The sequence below is a fragment of the Aythya ferina genome, assembly GCF_964211825.1.
Source record: "Aythya ferina genome assembly, chromosome: 18".
Classification (NCBI taxonomy): domain Eukaryota; kingdom Metazoa; phylum Chordata; class Aves; order Anseriformes; family Anatidae; genus Aythya; species Aythya ferina.
Genome location: NC_140317.1, coordinates 12271212 through 12283104, shown reverse-complemented (window position 1 = coordinate 12283104; position 11893 = coordinate 12271212). Strand labels below are relative to the sequence as shown.

Here is an 11893-nt window from a genome sequence, read left to right as displayed (position 1 = left end):
GGACATGGAGCCTTGGGGACGTGGAGCCTTGGGGACGTGCCGGTGGATCTCTGAGGCTCTGACACACGTGGAGGGCGCTGCCTGCTCTGGGCGGAGAACGGGGATGGGGCCCCCTTTGTCCCCACCCCAGGACCCCCCCACTCTCCCCACAGCTGCCCCTGCCCCAGCACACCTCCTCTCACACCCCCAGTGCCTTTATTGCCCCATGCTCTGCCCTACAGCCCCCATTCCCTGCAGTCCCCCATCCCTTTAGTCCCCATCCCACATACCCCCGTTCCCCACCGTTCCCCCACCCCCTACAACCACCATCCCCTATACACCCCATGCTCCATAGCCCCCTTTCCCTACAGCCCCCCCAATGCTGCCCCATCCCCTACAGCCTCCCCCATCCCTCCCCTATACCCCACCACCCCCTGAATGCTTTGTCCCACAAACCCCCCCATAAAGGGGGCACCCCTTCTCCCATAACCCCCCATCCCCTATAGCCACTAACCCTATATCCCCACCCCCTATGGCCACCAACCCCTACACCCCCCCTCTATAACCCCATTCCTCTTTTATAACCCCCCCCTCTCTACTCTCCATCCCCTATACCCCCACCATCCCCTACACCACCCCCCCACCCCCTATTCCCTACAAGCCCCATCCCCTGTACCCCAGTACCCTATAACCTCCCCCATCCCCCTGCCCCATACCCCACCCCCTCCACACCCCCATCCCCTACAAACCCCCACACACACCCCCAGCCCCTACACCCCCTCCCCAACACCCCCTATTTCCTACAAGCCCCATACCCCGGTGCCCTATAACCTCCCCCAGCCCCTACAGCCCCCAACACCCCCATCCCCTACAGACCCCCCCTTACACCCCCATTCCCTACATCTCCCCATCCCCTACAGCCCCTCCCCAACACCCCCTATTTCCTACAGCCCCCCCTCATCCCCTACAGCCCCCCCTTACACCCCCATCCCCTATACCCCCTCCCCAACACCCCCCATCCCCTACAGACCCCCCCACTAGACCCCCATCCCCTACACCCCCTCCCCAGCATCCCCTATTTCCTACAGCCCTCCCCCATCCCCTACAGCCCCCCCCACCCCCCCCCGGCTCCCTCCGCGCCCCGCTACCGCCCCCCCGCGGCCCCCTCTCCCCTCTCCGCCTCTCGCTTTCCGCGGGGCCGGGCCCTGCGCGGCCGCCGTCGGGGGGCGGAGGCCGAGGGGGAGGCCGGGGCCGGGGCCGCCCGGGGCCGGGCCGAGGCCGGGACCGGGACCGGGGCCATGGGGAACCTGTTCGGGAGGAAGCGGCGGAGCCGCGTCACGGAGCAGGACAAGGCCGTGCTGGTAACGGGGAGAGGGAGGTGGCGGTGAGGGCTGGGCCCCGTGAGGCGGCGGCGGCTGCCCCTGCCCCAGCCCCGGGCCCGGCCCTGAGGCGCGTCCCGCCGTGTCCCTGCAGCAGCTGAAGCAGCAGCGCGACAAACTGAGGCAGTACCAGAAGCGGATCAGCCTCAACATGGAGCGGGAGCGAGCCCTGGCCCGGCAGCTGCTGAAGGAGGGCAAGAAGGAGTGAGTGGGGCCGCTGGGGGGGGGCTTGGGGGTGCTTCTCCAGCCGGGCCCAGCCCCTGGGGGCCCGGCTGGGGTCTGGGGGGCTGCACGGTGACACCCCCAGCACGGTGACACCCCCAGCACGGTGACACCCCCCCAGCACAATAAACCCCCCGTCCCCACCAAGCACAGGTGCTAGGTCACCAATTTACACTTGATTAATTGGCTCACCCTTATTCATGGGAACAGCTCAGGGGTCGCATTTAATTTTCACGTTTGATTCTCCTCTTTTGGAAAAATAACACAAAACGAGTGGTGTTTAAATGAGTACCGTCACCTAAAGCGGCCTCTTTAGGCTCGTCTGCTTCCTTCTCTGCTGAGTTGTCCTGCTCTCCCTCCCCCAGAAAAGCCCTGCTCTTGCTGAAGAAGAAGCGCTACCAAGAGCAGCTCCTGGACAGGACGGATAACCAGATCAGCAACTTGGAGCGCATGGTGAGCGACAGCCTCCAGCCAACACCTCCTGCTGGGGGCAGAGTCCTGTGCCCAACGCACAGTGCTCTGGGATCAGCCTCGTGCCACGGCTCTTCTCTAAACAATCAGAGTGAGCTTGGTTTGAGTCTGTATTGCCGGCTCTGTGTTAAATACAAGTGTAGTGAGTTACTAAAACTTCAGGCACAGTGCAGGCAGCTGTAGTAGAAACTTCCTCTGGCTTGTCTTGGGACCTTGGTTTTAGGAACAGATGTATTTGTTCTGGTGTGGTCAGCAAAACTACAGCCTCAGCTTAGGTTGCCAGCTGAAGAGCCAGAAAAAGGCCTGCTGGATATGCAGCTGCCTGTGTTAAAAGTTTTCCTGTGCATGTTTCATGCTGCTGGTATAATTGAAGTCTCTGTTGGGGCTCCTGACTCTCTTTTCCTTGCATTTTCTCTGGGAACCTTGGGAGTCTGTGCCCGGGCTGTGACAGCTGGTGGTGCATCCCCCTCTCCTTCCTGTTTCAGGTCCAGGACATCGAGTTCACCCAGATCGAAATGAAGGTCATCGAGGGTCTGAAAATAGGCAACGAGTGTCTGAACAAGATGCACCAGGTACGTGTGAGCAGCTCAGCTGAGTGTTGCCTTGCCTCGGACTAGGCAGGGTTCTGGGTGTTGGCAGCTGGCTCCCTGCGGGCCTCGTTTACACATGAATTTTGTCTCTTCAGGTTATGTCAATAGAAGAAGTGGAAAGAATAATAGGTGAAACCCAAGATGCTGTGGAGTACCAGAGGGTACGTACTGTGTGCGTGAGCAGCTGTGAGCAGAGGCAGCCTGCCACGCAGAATTCCTCTGGCGTGCGGTGTGTTCCCAGCCTTATTTAACAGGCAATCGGGCTGGGAATTGAATCTCAGTTGCCTGCAGAAAAATTAGGCTTGTTAGTTTTCTGAGTACCCCTTCAGCCGGTGTTTGTGTTGATTTCCCACATCCACGTGTCCCGCTCTAAGCCACAGAGCTGCTTCTGTGCATCATTTTTGACTGGAGCGTGTCTTTTCCTCACTTTTGTAGCAAATCGACGAGCTACTGGCTGGCAGCCTGACTGAGGAGGATGAAGATGCCATTCTAGAAGAATTAAACACTATTACTCAGGTAGGATTAACCTGATGTTCTTATTATTTGCAGCGTGCGTTTCCAGGCAGCTGTTTGCAATAGGGGAATGTCTTTTCACCACTCGTGACAGCTTGTCTTCTGCTGCAGATCAGTTATACCCGTTTGTGCCTAATTCCCGTGTCAGCAAAGACTAAGCTAATTGCTCCATACGCAGGGGTCATTTAAAATGGGATGATTTTAAGGGTTGTACTTGAATTTGCTGTTACAGTCAGCTGGTCTCCCTTCTTACTGGAGAGCTATTCCACTTCAGTAGGTGAAGATCTTGAAAGTCCTGGGTCGTGCTCAGATAAAGCAGTGTCCGTTATCACTCCCACCCATCTCTGTGCTGCCCGTGGCTCCAAGCACTGGCTTGGTTTGGCTTCAGTTACTGGGCAGTGCTGGAACCCGTAACCCTTCCCGCAGCTCTGGGGGCAGATGTCAGTTTGTCTGTGAAGTCTCTTTTATTCCTGTCCTGTTCCCAGTCTTGGCACAGAACTGGGGTGCAGGGGTCTGGGACCACCGCCTGGCATGAGGGGTGTGTGCCATGTGTCCTCTTCCATGTTCTTGCAGGAACAGCTGGAGCTTCCAGAAGTTCCTTCTGAGCCACTCCCGACAGAGGTCGCAGGTACGCTTTCATTTTGGTTCTGTGCAATGCTTGGAGACCCTCTCCTTACTCTAAGTGGCTCTGACAAACCTCTTCTTGCTGAACCTTTGCCTTAAGAGGCCTCAAGGCCCCAGTCCCTTTCTGTTAGTCAGCATTTAGTCATTCTGGAAGGGTTTCCCCTTGTGTGGCTTGCACCTGCCGCTCCCAAGTCACGCTGTGGACCCGCTGGTGGGCTGCCAGCTGCGGTGTGTCACGGCGTGAAGCTCCACGAGAGATTCCTTCCCTGACCCTCTGCTTCATCCAAAACTTGACCGGTTCCCTGCACGTCAACACAGCGTGCAAGGACAACATTTAGTGACCACAAATAGCAGCATTCACACTGGGGGGGGGAAAAGGAGGAGGGAAAAAAGGTTTCAGTGAGACTCATGATGGTTTGAAGCTCTGGTGACCTTCCTTCAGCTGAACACAGTGGTTCTGAGCTGGCTGGGTGGGGGTTGCTGGAGCCCCAGGACTCCAGACCTGCTGGAGCGTGAGCTCTGCAGACAGGGTTGTTTAGTCGTAGTGCTTGTTTACTGACCACGGCTCAGTTGTCATCTCTGCACGTTGGCCACAGGACGGCCAAATAAAATACGAGCTGCCCTTGCAGCGTGCAGCTGGCTGAGCCTGCTTTAGGTTGGTGTCGGGATGAAGGGGAGGGAGGCAGAGCTTGCCCACCCCCTGCCCTCCGAGGAATCTCTTGCTGTTCCAGATCTGTTTCTCTGGGCTGGGAGCTAGCTGAGGTTGTGTCGGGTACATTCTGAAACTTTTAATTCTTGAAGTGCTGTGAAAAAGAGGGGCAAATGGGGGATGTAGAATTATTTATAATGAACACTTACAGCTCAGTAACTTTCCTGTGAGCATTTGTTGCTCTGCTGAGACGTGGAATGAGAGCCTTAGTTCTTCCTCAGGAGATGATTCTGGAGATTGTGTTCTCTGTTTCTGTAACAAGTCTCTTTTTTCCTCCACAGAACCAACACCAATCAAGAACAGGCCAAAACCAGAGCTTGTGGCAGCATCCTAACTCCCACTCCTGGGGATTCCCCCATCACTTTCACCCAGGACAGTTTGCCATCCCAGCCTGTGCTGGGAACAAGCACTGCCTCGGCAGCATCCCAGCTGTGCTGGGCGGATTGCGGAGCAGGATTCCCTGCGCAGGGTGGGGAGCCTCAGCTGGTTGATTATTGCTCTTGTATCAAGATTATTTTCTAGTGCTTTCTTTTTTTGTAACTTAAATTCTGAACTCACTCAGCTGCGCTGTCTCGGGATTAAATAACAACTCTCAAACTTCCAAAGCCAAATGCTTTCTTAGGTTTGCTTGGTTTGGTTTCAGTTGTAAATCTGCCTTTGCCTGGACAGAATCCCCAGTGAGCCCTCCTGACCTTTCTGGTGTCCGCACGCCTCTGTCCCTCTGCTTCTCCCCTTCTGTTCTGTCTGTGGAAGTGCTGCCGGTGTTTCTCATCCTCCCCTAGACTTGCCAGGGACGAGCAGGGACCCGTGGGGCCCCGTAGGCAGGGGCTGGGTGCAGGCAGCCGGGGGGAGGCAGCAAATCCTCCGTGCTGCTGCTGGAAACGGTTCTGGCAGCTCGTGCAAAACCAGGAGACGTGAGGGTGCTTCACTGGGGCGAAGCTAGGAGAGATTACTTGTTTTGCCTGCAGCAGCTCTCCTTGAGAGGGACAAAACCACCCTGTGAGGTGAGGAGCTGCTCCCTGGGCATGAGTCAGAGGCAGCTGGTAAGGATTCCCATTCAGATCCCGCTCTGCCTCTGGCAATCCGTGGCACCGAATGCAGAAGTGGAGTTAAGAAATCTGCTGAGCCTCTTAAAATTTATAGCAAGGAGCCTTCTGCTGCTGTTACGAGCCAGAAGTCACCCCGTGTTGGCTCAGCACCTTCAGCAGCGTCCGAGTTCACCTTTGCAGTGTTCAGGTGGCCTGAGCTCGATGCTGCTGCCCGCTGTCAGCTCCTGGCTGGTATTTCCTCGCAGGGCAGGAGACAGGAGAGGTCAGGCTCATTCTGCACCAGACATGAAGTTTGCAGGTCTTTAAGGGCTCTGCTCAGGAAGGAGTTAGAGGGGAGGCCGTTTTCTCCTGAGACCTGGCCGTGGAGGACGGTCCGGTGCTCGGCGTGGTGTAGCTGGGGCTGGCGTGGCTGCTGAGCTGCTTGGAGAGCTGCCTGGCCAGCCAGGTGGTGGGCAGATTTAGCTGTTCTTGGAAGCAAGCGTACTTGCCAGCTTGCAGATGCTCTTCAGGACACTGCAGATCTTTATTTATTACAGTCTGGAAGCCACAACCCTTAATCCCTGTCCCTGTGACAGCAGCAGGACCCTGAGGGCCCTCTGAGACGTTGGGTGTCTGCCCGAGGGGCTCCGTGACCTGGTGCTAGACGATGCTGATTAATCCCAGAGACTGCTGCCCTCCGGCCCGCAGTGGAGGCAGCAGCAGCTGGGGGTGTTGGATTTTTGTTTGCTTGTTGCTGTTCTGTTCATGTTAAGTCATGCTCTCTGTTTTGTCTCTGTTTGTGCTGTTCCAAGGACTGGAGGGGTATCCACGGCCCCCTGCCCGGGGCAGGGTGTGGGGCGCAATCCCTCGAGCAGAGGCAGCGTGTGCTTGGCAGTTGCCCTATTTTCAGTCTTTCTTAATTAATGTTGCATAACAAAGCCGCTGCCCCACAAGCTGCGGGTGTGTTTACAGAGCAGTGCAACAGAAAACAAAACTTTCCCTGAAATTGGCAGAGGGGGCTCCAAACGCTCCCTGTGCCTGTGCCGGTCACCCCAGCCAGCGTTTGGAACAGCCTCGTACAGCCACCTGCCTCTCAGCTTTCAGAGCTGAAGCTCAAATAGGGCAGAGCTGTGTCTGGTTTACACTCCTGTGCTGGTTTTTCTGCAGGCAAGGCTCCTGTTGCTCTGCCGCCACCCGGGGTGGGTTGCAGTGCCCGCTTTTTCCACCAGAGAGAGCCTCGTCCCCACCAGCGCGGTGGCTTCTGCAGCTCTCTGGTGGGACGTTTTGCTTCCAGCCTCCTTCGCTGCGTTGCCGGCCTGGTGTCTCCTTGTTTAATTTCCCCCTGTTTGATCTGTGACTCATAGGAGTGAATGCTGGACTCTCCCACGAAGGTCTCGAAGGGACCTCTCCCGGGGCACAGCTCTTGCTGCTGGCGCTCGGAGTGAGCCCTGTTCCACGGGGCTGGCACACGTCGTCGTGGTCTGCCTGCTCCTTTTCTCTCCTATGAATTTCTTGGCAACAAGGGAGGCACGAGCAAAACACCCCCCGGGGAAGCTGTGCTGATGCTGTGCCGTGAGGCTGCGGTGCTGAGCTGCTCCCGCTGTGCCCCCTGCCCTGCAGGAGCCGCGTTGGGGCAGTGCTGGAGGGGTTCAGGCTGCTCCCTGCCTCGGTGGGTGCCAAAAAGGGGCCGAACGCTGACCTCCCGACTGGAAAACTGGGAGCAGATCACTGAGAGCAGATCACCAGCAGCTTCCCCTTCTCCTCCCTGGAGCAAACATTGCGCTGAGCCTCCTGGGGAGGAAGAGCCAGGAGCGGCGTGCGCCCCCCGCGCGGTGCTGGAACAATAAACGGTTTCTAATGGTTTCACCGATTCCTCTTCCAGTCTCATGTTTTCAAAGTAAATGTTTGCAGCGAGCAGGAGCTGCCTTCCTCCCTGCCCAGCTCCCTGCTTCTGGGAGAGACTCGGGCAGGAAGTTTTCTGTCCGGGCTCCGTGTGTAAGAGGAAAACAATCCCGCCTGCCTGCCCGTCCCCGCAGCGCTCCTCTTGGGTAACGACAGCAGCGGTGCCCTGGCAGACGTGGCACGGGCTGGGAGCAAAATTAGGTGAGGTGGAGCTGCGTTTCAGAGAAACCAGGCATCAGGTTATTGCTGCGGTGGTAAAGCTGCTGCTGTGGGGCCGTGGGGCTGTGCCTGCCCCCTGCTTGGCACAGCGGCTCCCCAGGGCTGGTGCACGGGGTCCGAGGCCATGCACAGCGCTCACAGAGCTCCCTGGAGAAGGCACGAGCACCAGGAAGGGCTCACGGGAGGCAGCATTATTGGGGTGAATGTTTGGGAAGAGCCCTCCTGCCTGGAGGGTCGCAGGGAAGCTGGGCTGGGTCCTGCTGGGCTGTTTGGGAATTTTTAAGGAACTTCTCATCGGGCCCAAGCTGGGGCTGGCGGAGCTGCCTGGCCCTTTGCTGCCTCCCTGTTATCCTGGATGCGGGTCTCTTTTGGGGGCTGAGGCTGTGGGATGTCTCTGGGTCTCTCCTGCCCCAACCACCTGGACCCCGTGCTGCTTCTCAGCCCCTGCACCTCCTGCCAGCACGAGGAGGTGCCCGGAGTTGCTGCATCCCTGGGGGTGCAGCTCCACGGCGTTTAATTACTGCTCCCTGTGCCCGCTCAGCTGCAGCAGCAGGGTGGGAGCCGTCCCCTGGCCGTGCAGGCTGAGCCTGGGGCTGCCCAAATGTGCAGCTCCATGGAGCTGTCCCCCTCGGAGCGTGTTGCTGTGGCAGCCTTGCTGCTGCTAATTAAACCCCGCAGGATGCAGGCGGCCCCGCGCCACTTCCTCGGCCAGCCCCACGCAGCGCCCGGTGCCCCAAAGGGGGGGCTCAGGCCACCGGGCTGGCGTCACCCCAAGCATCCCATCACGGACCCAGCACACGTGAGGGCGAGGGTGAAGTCCAGTCCCTTTGTATTCACAGGAGGAGCTGATTTGTCTCTCCTCCTGGAGCTGCTGCCGGAGTCCCCGGGTGTTTCCGTGGCACCAAGGGGTGCCTGATCCCATCCCCGCGGTGTTTAATGGGGCGGGTGGCCATGCAAGACCCCGATCCCACGCATGAGCCAGCGACATCCCTGGCTCCTCACGGCCTGGCAGCCTCTCCCCGGCTCGCAGCCGCCCTTCCTCTCCATGCAGCCGCAGCGACGCCGGCGGAGCCGCGGCAGTTTCTATGCCAACACGGCCGGAGCGCTGCCGGCTGGGGCTGCGGACCCCATAAGGCAAACATTTCCCAAAAGCACCCCTGGAAACCACGGCGAGGTGAAAACCTGAGCGGCCGCTGCTCCATGGGCCTTGCTCCTGCCTCTGCTCTGGCTGCTCATTGGCATTGGTGGGCACGGGGAGGTGGCCGGGGCTCTGCGTGGCCCCGGGGCTGTGTCCCTGGGGCAGGGGGTGACCCCCAGCAGTGCCCCGAGCCCCCTGGCCACGGCTCTGTGCTCCCCCCCCCGCTGCTAACGCACATCCTGGAAGATGGAGCCGTTGGCAGAGAACAAGCCTGGGGTTTGATAGTTCGACTGTGGGAAGAAAATCAGCGCGATTTCCTAATTGGAGCAGTGGTGGGGACAAAGCAGGTTTGTTAGCGAGCTGCGCGCCCCACTGCAGGAATGTGACCTCTGCGAGTGCTGAGCGCCTCCCGGCACCTCTCAGGGCATGGCGGTGCTTGGCAGCGGCCAAAACGCTGCCGCAGTGACGGCTCTGATGGCAGAGAGTCGGGATTTCACCCTCCGGGGTCGCCAGGCCCACTTCCAGGCTGGTTTCAGGTTTGGGAGGAGCACCAGGAGGTGGCGGCTGGCCCCGGGTCACCCTCCTGCTCCTTCCCTGCTCTGCGGAGGAATGCGGTTCCTCAGGTCCTCGGGTGGCGGGTGAAGCTGTGGGCACACACCGTGCCTTTGTACGGCCGTCAGGACCGAGTCATTTCTTGTCCCCATCTGACAGCTGCCACCCGGACACCTCCACCCGCGGCACCAGGGAGCGACCTCTGGGGCTGGGGCTGGTGCGGGCTGCACCCAGGGCTGCGCTGAGTCACGGCCCGCACGGGCACGGTTCACAGGGGAGGGAACAAGTGGAAACCAGTCCCAGGGACTGGTGCCTGTGCCTGTGCCACTGGGTTGGGAAGCGAGAAGGCTCCTGGCACCGACGGGTCTGGGAGAGCAGCCCCGGCCCCAGAGGGCTCCGCAGCGCGCGGTGACCGGTGACCCCGGCCGAGGCGCCAGGGGAGGCACTGCCCGGTGCAGCAACGTGATGCGAAATCCCATCGTGCCAATTATGCAAATCGCACAAACTATGCCTGCTATTCAGAAGTATCCCCAGAGATCTCCTTAGCGAGCTGTAATTCAGCATTACTCACTGCCGAAACCAGGCGCTGGGGCAAGCCAGGAGCGCGCAGGGCTGCGCCCTGCTCAGCAGCCTGGCGGTGCCCCCAGCCCCCTGCATCCCCTCCTGCCGCCCCCCAGCCCCTCTTAGCAGGCCTTGGGGCTGCTGTGGGGCTTTGATCCATCCACCTCTCAGCCTCGGCAGGCAACCTGCTGGGATCTGCCACTGGCCCTGCACTGTTACCAGCCCAGGTCCCCCCATGCCCTGTCCTGCCTCCCCCATCCCACCCGGTGCCTCCATCCCCGCCGCCCTCCCAGGCCCCACCACGGCGCTCTCCTTCTCCGCAGAGCTTTGTTCTCCCACCCACTCCCTGCTTTCTTCCGTCACTCCGGCTCCTCCCTGCGCTTGCTCTCCCCCGGCCCCACGGGAGCAGCTCCTCCACGCAGGCTCCCCCGAATCCTGCTGCCAGCCCGGCACATGTGGCCCCGCGCCGGCACCGCACCATGGCACCGGTGCCACGAGAGCCCTCTGCCAGCACATCCCCAGCCCATGCCCGCATCCTGGGCCACCACTTTTATTTGCCATCAGTGACCCTGGGGACGGGCACCGATCCTGGCAGTGGTGCCCAGCCCAGCCCCGTGCCCTGGGAGCAGACAACTGGGCTGGGAGCTGCTTCCCCAGCGCCCCACTGGCCCAGCTCCGTGCCCCATCTCTGCCTGCCCCTGCCCTTCAGGCTAACGTGGGGTGAGTTGTGGTGCTCGCTGTGCCTTGCTCTCTTCTCCTGTGAAGTACCAGCGACCTACTTGGTGGCACGGATGGAGTCCTGCTCAGCAAAGAGCTAGATGAGGGCTCGAAAGTGCTGTCACCAGTGTTTCAGCCTCTCTGCTGGATTTCAGTGCCACAGCTTCCACCTAATAAAATAAGAGCCCGAATTGTTCATCCTTTGCTAATCCTCCATAAATGGCTTTACTTGATTCGTGCTTTGGGGGGGCTTAACTGGCTGACAGTTGCTGACACACGCAGGGAATCTCCAATTTCATGGCAACTTTTCAGCTCCGACTCTCCAAAACCGAACCCCAAAACCTCACGCGTGCAGCGCGCCGGCCGTGGCACAGGGGAGGGATGCAGCTGGGAAGGACACGGGGGTCCTGCTGCCGTGGTGGGATCAGGGGGCACCCAGCTGGGCACCGAGGGAAACTGTGAGGCATCACAGCCACCCTGCCAGCATCCCGATGCCATCAGCGCTGCTGTGCACTTGTGCAAGGCCCCAGGGAGGTTTCCATCTGCCGGAGGGCAGCGACCGGCCCTAGGTGGTGGGGAGAGCCCCACAGAGCCCCTGCACTGCTGCTGCTGCTGGAGGGGGACGGGAAAGGCAGCAGGCAGGGAGTGCAGCAGCCTGGAGCTCGATGGCACAGGTCAGGGCTCAGGTTGCAGCCGCATGCGGACGGGAACCACGCATCGATCAGCGGTACCCAGCCAAAGAGGCTGAGCGGGACGAGACGGCCCAGGGAACAGCACATCCTGCACCGGGGGCTCGGCTGGGTTTGCTCAGACCCATTAGGCCGATTCCCCAAAGTGCCACGTCAGATGGCAGGAAAATCACGTTAAAATTGCTTTGGAAACAAATAACTCCTGGCAGAGCGCGGAGAGGACCCACAGCAGAACACGCGCGGCAGCAGCGGGGCTGTGATGGGGAAGCCATCTGCGCCAGACAAAAAGTCCGGAAATTTCCTGTTAATCTCATTAACAAGTTGACACTTGCAGGTACGCTGCTGCCTTGTGCCACACTGCGCAGAGGGGTAGAGAAGGAGATTTTTCCTTCTGGCTCCTTTTGTTTCTGCACGCCATGAGCAGGGCACTGCTGCTGGCAGAGTGACGTGGGGGGAGCAGGGCAGCCCCTGCCCCTCACACCCACGGTCCCAGCCAGGCAAGCTGGTGACAAAGGTTTCTGCCACCTCACCCAGCCAAGGGAGCCCCACTCCCTGCCACCAGCAGCCCCCTCCCTCCGTGCCCCCTCTCCTGCCCCTGCA

The 11893-nt window shown here is 59.9% G+C and overlaps 1 protein-coding gene across 1 annotated transcript; it reads left to right on the top strand.

Moving 5' to 3' along the window:
* The first annotated feature begins 1218 nt into the window (after positions 1-1218).
* Positions 1219-5098, top strand: CHMP6 (charged multivesicular body protein 6). Its single transcript, XM_084492690.1, has 8 exons — positions 1219-1340; positions 1453-1562; positions 1946-2033; positions 2537-2623; positions 2737-2802; positions 3077-3157; positions 3728-3782; positions 4769-5098. Exons 1-8 carry the CDS (start codon positions 1278-1280, stop codon positions 4819-4821), a joined length of 603 nt encoding a protein of 200 aa, XP_084348816.1. The 5' UTR covers positions 1219-1277; the 3' UTR covers positions 4822-5098.
* Positions 5099-11893: the final 6795 nt, after the last annotated feature.